At 44.7% G+C, this 9,533-nt stretch overlaps 1 protein-coding gene across 1 annotated transcript in view; it reads right to left on the bottom strand.

Annotated features, from left to right (window-relative positions):
* The window catches only part of NUDT13 (nudix (nucleoside diphosphate linked moiety X)-type motif 13), a 7,731-nt gene extending 2,792 nt beyond the window's left edge, over positions 1–4,939 (bottom strand). The window contains exons 1-5 of the mRNA XM_008944924.1: positions 4,888–4,939; positions 3,328–3,439; positions 2,326–2,465; positions 1,266–1,373; positions 796–902 (exon numbers count right to left, since the gene is read on the bottom strand). Of these exons, the coding sequence (XP_008943172.1) occupies positions 796–902; positions 1,266–1,373; positions 2,326–2,465; positions 3,328–3,410 (438 nt within the window). The 5' untranslated portion in view covers positions 3,411–3,439; positions 4,888–4,939. The remainder of the gene's footprint in view (positions 1–795; positions 903–1,265; positions 1,374–2,325; positions 2,466–3,327; positions 3,440–4,887) is intronic.
* Between the last annotated feature and the right edge of the window lie 4,594 nt (positions 4,940–9,533).

The following is a 9,533-nucleotide window of genomic DNA, read 5'->3' on the forward strand; positions in this document are numbered from 1 at the left end:
GTCTTCTCAGCATGCAGTCATGTGGATATACTCTGATTATTTTGAAACCTTAGAAAGGTAAAGGAAATACAAGCACTGCTTTGAAAAATGGCAGATTTTGCAATCTGTGTTTCATGCTTCTTCCTTTAGCTTCCAAATGTGAGCATGTTCTGAGGACATGGAGAAGAGTTGTTCCTTATTAGGATATAATAGAAGTAATAATAGGAACTTAACTATTCTGTGGAGTCTCCAACCCTGAATACCTTCCTGGAAAATAGCCCAACCACCACAAACATTACAGAGCAGGAAAATAAGCATGAGCTCTTTCTTCTTAGGGGTCAGGACAGCTGACTTTCACACATGGGTCTTTTCTTAGGGCTTCCAAACATATGGTATCTGCAGAGTGCCAACTTATAAGTGAGTAGTTTTAAAAGAGCAGCTCTGAGAGAAGCTCTCTAAGTTTGTCTGTTAAATTCAGTTTGCCTAGAAGATTCCAGAGAACTAGTGCCTGATAGTTGTTAAACTGTGGACAAACTGGGATTGCTGTGACTACTGGTAAGATGTTTCACACTGGCCATACAGCAGGTTGATGCTAAATGGCTAATTACTGCAGTCATTTTTTAAGCCACTTGGCCGCCTCTGTTGCAGCTTCCTTTTGGGATTGCAAATTTGGGAAAACTGCTGTAATTTACAGTGTGTTGGTGCCTAGGTAGGCACTTCCACAACATTATTAAATCATAAACTGATATCAGAGACAAGGAGAAAGGTTGATGCTAGAAATTGCAACTTCTTAAAGTAAAAAATCCTGTAGAATACCGAAGCCAGCAAAGAAGAGTCCTTCCCATCCACTACGAAGAAAGCCTTTCGTAAGTCAGTAAATGATCCCTTGAGTTCAGACTCAAGGTCTGATTTCTCCAAGGCTCCTGTTTAAAAGAACAACAAAAATCTTTGATCTCATAAATTGCAGTTATCATCTTAACTTTATGCCCTTCATTGTTCCGGTATACAATTTCTGGAAGTTCCCGTGGAAGTGACATCACTTTGGTGGTAATGTTCCCAAATGTGAAGTGCCCTGCCCACAGCCCACCTTTACTGCCACAGGCACAGCTGTGCAGTTCTGTGGCTCTGACCCGCCACGCTCACAGCAGCCCCTGCAGAGACTCATCCGAGTCCTCTCTGGCACTAAACATTCCCCCAGCAAGGACCAGGGATGCCACCTAGGCAGCATCTTCATCTCGGCGCACCAAACGTGATGCTGACACAGATGCAAGAGGAGTCATCCCAACCTAAATCCAGGGCAAAGTGTGGGACGTGCTCATCTGAACAACCGATCAGCACTGACTTCTCTATCCACTGTTCAGTCTCTCTGAATTTCTCCAGGATCCTTGTCATCTCTAAGCAGGGGAAAAGGAAAGAAGAAGCAATGGTGAAAGCAAATTCATGCAACTATGATGCTGTCTCTGGGTCTTGGCTCAAGGTGCTCATGTGAGAGGGGCGACCAGACAAGTGGTCCCAATGGATGGAGACCAAATGCCTGGCTTTCCTCCTAGCTCTTGGAAGTTTTGCTCACGTCAGGCTAGAGATGCAGATGTTTTCATGCTTGGGGAGCAGCTGTCCATTCTGTGTCTGTCCTACACCAGTCAATACCTTTCTCTCAGAGAAAGCTTCCCCTGTATTATGCCAAACAACCTTTGTCGGTTAGAGTTTGCTTGTTTTCCTGCTGTCCCTTTCTCTTCAAAAGGCATGGTCACACAGGTTTAAAACCAACCATCTCAAAAGGGGTCAGGTAGGTGTTGTTACTGTACGTGTGCAAAGAGAATGACCATGAGCTTGCTTATCAATATCTAAAGGCAGGAGTCAAGGGGATGGGGCCAGGCTCTTTTCAGTGGTGCCCAGCAATGGGACAAGGGGCAGCGGGCACAAACTGGAAGCCAAGAGGCTCCATCTGAACAGGAGGAGAAGTGTATTTCCTGTGAGGGTGATGGAGCCCTGAGACAGGCTGCCCAGAGAGGTTGTGGAGCCTCCCTCTCTGGAGAGATTCCAAACCCACCTGGATGTGATCCCTGCGCAAACTGCTCTGGGTGACTGCTGGAGCAGGGAGGTGGGACTAGGTGATCTCCAGAGGTCCCTTCCAATCCCCACCATTCTGCAACTCTGTGTCTGTATGCTGAGGCTTTTAACTCTATAAATAGTCTTTGCTTGCTAACAAATAGCATGTGTAGCAGGATCTTCCTGCACAGCTTGCTAGATTTTCAAGTCCCATGAGAAGAGCTGCTTATTCCAAATGACTCCAGATTATTCCAGCTGTGTGATCCAGGAGGTACTTCTTTCCAGACACCTGCTTACCTGCTGCACTGAGCTGTGGTACCAAGTATTTCTTTCCAACTTTCTGCAGGAAGGGGGAGAGATTGTGAAAGAGGTAGAAGGTTCCCGAGGTTTGGGCATGTCTACAAAGGTTGTCATCTTCCTTTAACTCATTTAAGTATCTGCAGTGAGAAAAGAATGAGAGGATGAATTCAAGATCTTGTTGAGATTACCTGTGTTATGGTTATTTGGACACATTTATTTGTCACAGAGCAGGGAGGCTGAACAGACAACATCGATTTTATGTATTCATGTGCTTGTAGAACTTCCAACAGCTGATTTTACTTTGGTGGGCTGTAGCTTCTAGTGATGGTCCTGAGTGGCAGAAAATACTGCAATTTTTACTGCCACCCATGTAGCCTCAAGTCTTGGACATCTGAGAAGATCATTAACCAGTCTCTTAATCCAAGAGATCTGCTTTATAGACATGATCATCTGTGTGCAGGAAGTCTTGATCTTCCCTTTCATCCCTCCCAGTCTGGATGGCTCCAAGTCCACTTCGGGAAGGCTGCTGAGCACTTCAGATGTTGAATATGCTTCCCATCAGCCTAAGTGCATTACTGCATGCTGTGTTCTACCTGTCATGCTCAGCTGAAGGTCAAAGACCAAGCTGAACTCTCAGGGCCTAGCTGGCTGGGGCCTTAGGAAAAACAATCTGGAAAAAGGGGTGTCAGGATGTGCTTCTTTCAAACTGTGTGAAGTAGTACATAAAATGAGTTGAGCAGCATCATGGCAAGTATGCCTTGTACTTTAAGAGGTCTTTAGCTAGGACAGCAAGTGTAGGCACTTATTGACAGAGCTTCAGCTTGAGAGAAACAGTTCTTACCAGCGGTGAAGGGAGTGCAGAGATTTTTGACTGCTATCACTTAGACCACATAGAATTAGCACCCAAGTTAGATGTAGGTAGGGCTGCTTGTGACAGGGGACACAAGAGTGCCAAACTCTGCTCTTCATGCTGTACACAAGAATCGGATGAGAACTTACCTCATTTTCCTGACATAGGTGGAGTGAAACCTGCAGACGAGAGAGGAAGCTCTTCTATACACTGCTTGACAAACTGCAGCCATAACCAACACCTACAGGTAGCTGTCCCTGCCTAAAAAGAGAGGCATAAAACATAATACAGCAGCCCTACAAATTTAAGTTTTATTTAAAAGGTGCAATAACCCACTGCTACCAGAAATCTTGCAGTCTGCAAAATGCTGGCATCTGCTTTCTAAAATTATCACTTCAGTCTCTAGTAGCACATCCAAGCCAGTTTCACACAATTTTTAAGACTATTTAAAGATGCAGATGGAAACAAACCAAAGTAAGTGTGCACAGCTCTTAAAGAAGTTGCTGTAAAACTGGATTAAGTGTTCCTGTCCTAAACCCCTGTATCCCTAGGGGAAAGAGCAGTGAAGGTGGCTGCTCTCGTTTGTGTCCTGCACAGTTGTAATGGCCTCAATCCAACTGAAAGTTACATTGCAGCACACAGTGGGAAAGGCATGGATGCCAGAAGAGAATGAAAGACAAAATATCAGCTGCGGAAGAGAATTCCTTGTGTCAGATGAGATGCAGCAGTTGCAGATGAATTGGATCTTCTCCAGCTACGAATGCGTTTTGTGCCAAAGGATCCTACCACATGCTTTCAGCTCAGGCAGTCACAGACTGCAGTTTGAGCTGACCTTCAGGATGTCAGAAGATTGCCAGAAACACCACCAGCACTAGCATCCATCTGAAACAAAACTGAGCTATGACTCACAACCCTTAATGGTTATTTTGAATATTTCATTCTGCAACCATAGAACCTGAAGCCCTTTAAGGAGGAAGTTACGTTTGCTTCAATTCACAGACGTGTAAGCAGTGCCAAAGAAGTCTGAGTCCTCCCTTTCATTAAAGGTCAGCGATGGCTCCCGAGTCTGGGTGGTGCCTGAGCAGAGGCTCCTGTCTCAGATCCCTCTTTCCCACTGTCTCAGCTGAGGGTGGTCTCTTCACGGGGATGGTCCCTAGGGAGACGGGGAAGCCAAGCCTGCTGTGGAAGCCACTGGGGAGGGCAGCAGCGCCACCGCTCAGTGCTTCAGCCGTGCTGCTGGGGACTGGGCACGCTGCCCACAGGCTGGGACAGACCCATGGGAGGACGGTGACCGTGTCCCAAACGATTTGGTGGCGTAACGACTACGTGCCTGTCAATTCTCCACCCCCACGTCTCATGTGGCCCGGCGCAGGAGGATCTCCGGCGCAGCAGCTAGCGCCGAACTGAGGCGTGTACGAACAGCTCTGCACTTTGCTCTGGAATGAGCAGCGAGATGTGATCGGCTGGGGACAACAGGAATAGTACCTGGCAGGGTGAAATGCCATGTGTGCAGGCATTTAACCCCTTCCTTCCTCGGAACCATAATGCCAGGTTTTGGTTAGGATCCCTGAAAACTCTCAGACGGTGAGAACTGGATGTGGGGAGGCCAGCCCACACTCCCCTGCCTTGCCCCAAAACCTCCCCTACGCCGTGCAGCTGGCTGGAGGCGGGTCTAGGCGGGTCGTTCCCCACACGTTTTCCGCACTTACTGCGCTCTGTGCCAAAGCAGTGCTGTCTCCAGCAGCAAGGATCAGCTGCAAAGTCCCACGCTGACCTCGGTTAGGAGCACAGCTCCTACAGCAAACAAAGGAGCAGCTGTCTTACTGCGACCGAGTTGCTCTTCCCCCACCGGGAGCACTGGGAAATGTAGTTCTGCGCAGGCTGCTCGCAAGCCCTTGGCAAAGCTCAGTGCCTGACCGTCTGCCTCTGATTGTCATTAGCTTCTGGAGTTAGTGAAGCTGCTCAAGAGTAAACTCGTTTTGTTTTTCTTCTGCACCTACTTTAACAGAAATGGCTGTATTTTGCCAAGCAGAAGTTTTTATGAGAACAATGCTATTGCAGTAATTTGAGCTGTTCTTAGCAGAGGAGTTTGTTCCTCTTAGTTTCTTTCTTTTTTTTTTTTCCTTTTTCTTTTTTTCTTTTTGCTTTTGTCTTCCAGGCTTCTGTTTTCTGTATCAGTAATATAAAAGCATTGTTTAAAGTTAAGGACCATATGTCCTCAAACAGGAAAATATGCCAAGAACTCCATATATCTAAAGGACAGAGCTATTCAGTGTTCAAGCACCCAAACCCATGTTTCAATTTATAAGTGAAAAGCTCTGATTAGAAAGTGCAGTTTGCCAAGACAGATGTCAGAATAATTACAAATTACTTTCATAACTTTATGAGTTGAACAAACAGATTCCTATCAAGTACTGAAAACATTCTGGGCTGGGACCTACCTGCCTATATTTAGCACTCAGAGAATTTTGTAAACATATGAAAGTCAGTGTTTTCAGGGCAGCCTTTTGCTTTTTGGTCACGAATTGTGATGTTCTAATTGAGAACTCACGTCACTTGAGAGCATAGCTTGTAAAAATAATAAACAGACTATTCAGGGAAATAGCAACTTGTTACCAACGTTACTTCCCAGTTCAGGTTTAATGATGGTTGACTGCTATTTGTGTGCTTCCTGAAACAGATCAAGCTTGATCTTACTAATCCTCTAGGCTAATTGGATTAATGGACAAAACACATCTTCCCTTAATAAGATAAAGGACTGAAATATAATCTTTAAGGGAAGTATCCACCCTGCTGTTAAGACAAACTAACAGATTTATTGACCCTCACTGCTTCTCCAAGGGTCTGTACACCTGTGTGTGATTGCACATTGCCCAATTAAATATTTCTGCAGCACATAAGCAGGTGAGATGATTTTGAAAGTAACAGGAGCTTTCTCCTTATTTATTCACGTAATTATTTAAATTTAAGGAGCACAAATATCAGCTGTCACTTCAGCACCAAGTTGCTTCTTCCTAAGTTGTTTTTTTGTTTTTGAGTCAGGCTCTGAGTTGTGTGAATTGCACCTATAAACTGTGTATATTCTTTGTCCCTTGCAGATACTGTACTCCATGCAAGAGACAATCCTGTGAGCAAAGTGGAGGCCTGGCCATACAAATGTACCTCTGACAGCTTCCTGTCTTTACTGAGTTGAGGTTTGGTAGGCCAGCAGAGGAGGTGAATCCCTGAGATTCTCCTGATGCAAGAAGAGCAGGCGAGTGGGACACAAGCATTAGGAACAAACCCTCAGGATCTCTCATGTGGACAAGATTGCAAAATAGGCAAATCTTTCATCCTGTGTTGGTAAGACTTTTTTTTTTTTTTTAAATCTGGGTATATAAAATACTCATATTGGTATTTGAAGCTGAAAAAAGATTTTTCAAGCCAAAGAAGTGGTTGGAAAATGTAATTCTAGACTAATAATAATTATCTGAGTAATCTTACTTTTTCTTGCTGTTCTGTTTGTCTTTCCAGCTGCCTGCAATAAGCAGAAACAAGCATTAGAATTGTTAACAGCTGGCCCTTGCAAAATGACTGCTAATCACTTTAAGTACATAAAACTAGCAAACTCACATTGAAAACTTATGGTCAAGCCACAAGAAACATCTTTGTAAAAATGTATTTCTTTTAGGGAGAGCCCAAGGAAAGACAAACCACTTCTTTAAAGAGAAAGTTAATGAGCAGTCTTTCCCTCTATCATTAAATTTGGGATGCAAACTAACCAAATGTGGCTTTTCTCTAAAGTTAGACTTTAAGTGTATATTATGCATTTGAGGGACTCCTACAGCTTCTCATACTTGGGGTGGGGACCTTGAAAGATGGAAATCATCTAATTTGATCCTGCTAATTACTTTCAGTGCTCCTAACACTTGCCCAGGTGTAGAGGAACTGCTCTAGGCAGCATGGGCTAAATGGAGCTTTGGTGTCAGCCACTGTAATTGTGTTCTTAGGAGGCCTGTTGTGCTTGGTTCTTGGTTTACGTGGACATTCCTTTTAGCATCCTTCAGCTTAGGGCCTCTGGAATGCTGCTACAGGTTTGCTGGGGAAAGGAAGCATGTTGTTAGGCTGTGTTTGCTACAAAGGAGTCAGTGTTTCTGCTAGAAAAAACATAGGGCTCTGCAAATCCTAAAGAAAGTCTGGGAAACATAGTTCTGCTGTGGTTCTCTCTCAAGAAGTGTTCCTGTTGCACTTGTTCCCAGAGACAGTAAGTGCTTCTTAACAAACTGCTCTGCTATGGCCTGATTGAATCTGCCCAACTCCATCAGCACTTGACAGCAGGTGACTAGACAGCACAAGTCCAAGCATAGACAATTTACAAACAATGTTTTAATGCAACTGGGATGTCAGTGACTATACTGGAATTGAGGAAGGGGGGAGAAAATGAGTAAGTATGTTCTACCTAACCAGCAGAAAGCACCAATAAGGGTGAGAAACAGATTCATGGAGGAAGATGATGCCATGAATATTGGAAAAAATCTCCTGGTTTGACTGCTTAGTATATGCAGTTTAGAAGGGTCTAGAGCACAACTCTTGTGAGGAGCAGCTAAGGACAGACCTGGGGGTGTTGAGACTGGTGAAAAGGAGGCTCAGGTGAGACCTTCTGGCTCTCCAAAACTCCCTGAAAGGAGATTGGAGCCAGATGGGGGTTGATCTGTTTTCCCAAGGAACAAAGTGAATAGGACAAGAGAAAATGGCCTCAAGTTGTGCCAGCAGAGGTTTAGGTTGGACACGAGGAAAAATGTCTTCCCCAAAAGGGTTGCCAAGGCCTGTCTCAGTCTGTCCAGGGCAGTTGGTGGAGTCCCCGTCCCTGGAGGGGTTTCCAAGCCATGGAGATGTAGTGCTGAGGGACATGGTTTTGTGATGCCCTGGCAGTGCTAGTTGGACTCGATGATCTTAAAGGTCTCCTCCAGCCAAAATGATTCTATGATTTTATGCCGGGCTCTTTTTAGCACAAATTTATTTGCCTTCAGCTCCATGCTGACCAATACAAGAGAGCCTGCTACTAAACATACTTACAAACTTCTTGTCATTGTTCTCCACCGTGTGCCTTCCTTTCTAAAAAATGGCTGAGTGGTGGAAAAGATGATGAGAAAGCAACAAACCTTTCTAGAAAGAATCCGAATGCCTCTACAGTGTGTGAGGCTTTGCCAAATCTCTAGAAGCTGCTGTTAAATCTCTGGCTAGATCTTATGGGCTCCTTGGATAACAGGGCTTTAGCTAGATGCCTCAGCTAGAAGCTTGGCTATCATTCTAGTGTTTCCTGCTAGTTGTAGGAATTGTGTTTCTGTTGGAAGACAACCAAAACGAAAGAAAAGGAAGGCTTATTTTTTTGACAGATAGTTCCACTAAAAACTGGCCTTCTTCCTGCTCTGGTGCAGCAGCTCTCGCAGTACTGGTGATGTAGTCAGCTGTTTCCACATCTGGACAAGAAATTACTAAATTCACTTCATATTGTTGTTTGTTTCTCATATGAGAGATGTCATATCTCACAGTCTCCCCCAGAATTTGGCATAACACCCAATGTTGTGATGTTTGCTTTTCAAAAGACATTGCTGGAGGGGTTGAAGGTGAGGTAAGAGTTTAGGTATAGGGGAGAAATCTTGGTTATGGATCGTGCTGCAGCCTCTAGTCACTTCTTATGAATGAGGTGGTTTTAAGCCAGTTGAAAGTAATTCTGCTAAAGAATGTGTGTTGTAACAGAGGTCAAAATCCCCTTCTGTCTTTCCCAGCACTCTGTGAGAGCTTTCCAGGTAGACATGACCAAAAATGTCTGTCTTGAGGAAGATCACAGGTGGGCTAGGCTAGCAAAGAGGTGGTTCTTTATTTGAAGCCCACATCTACAAAGAAAGGAAAATCTGGTTCTGAATTCTGAATCCCCAGTCCTAACTTAATTGCTGGAAATACAATGAACAATGAACTAGTTACTTTCTGAACGCCTGGAAGATGAAGAACAGTCATTATAGATCTGTCACAAAACCCATCCAAGCAGCTCAATGTCTTTCTGTGAAAGCCAAGAGATCTTGGGCACTGGAGAGGGGCAAGAGGTGATACAGCTTTTGACACTGCTTTGCAAGATCATAGAATCACACAGAATTCCAGCATGGTAAGGGTTGGAAGGGACCTCTGAAAATCATCTAGTCTGAACCCCCTGCCAAAACAGGGTCACCCAGAGCAGGTTGTCCAGGACGGTGTCCAGACAGGTTTGGAATCTCTCCAGAGAAGGAGATGCCACAACCTTGCTGGGCATCCTGCTCCAGGCTTTGGAACCCTCAGAAATGGTGTACTGATCAGTCAAGTTTAGATGAAAGCTCTGGAA

The sequence above is a fragment of the Merops nubicus genome, unplaced genomic scaffold (genome assembly GCF_000691845.1).
Source record: "Merops nubicus isolate BGI_N331 unplaced genomic scaffold, ASM69184v1 scaffold4830, whole genome shotgun sequence".
Lineage (NCBI taxonomy): Eukaryota > Metazoa > Chordata > Aves > Coraciiformes > Meropidae > Merops > Merops nubicus.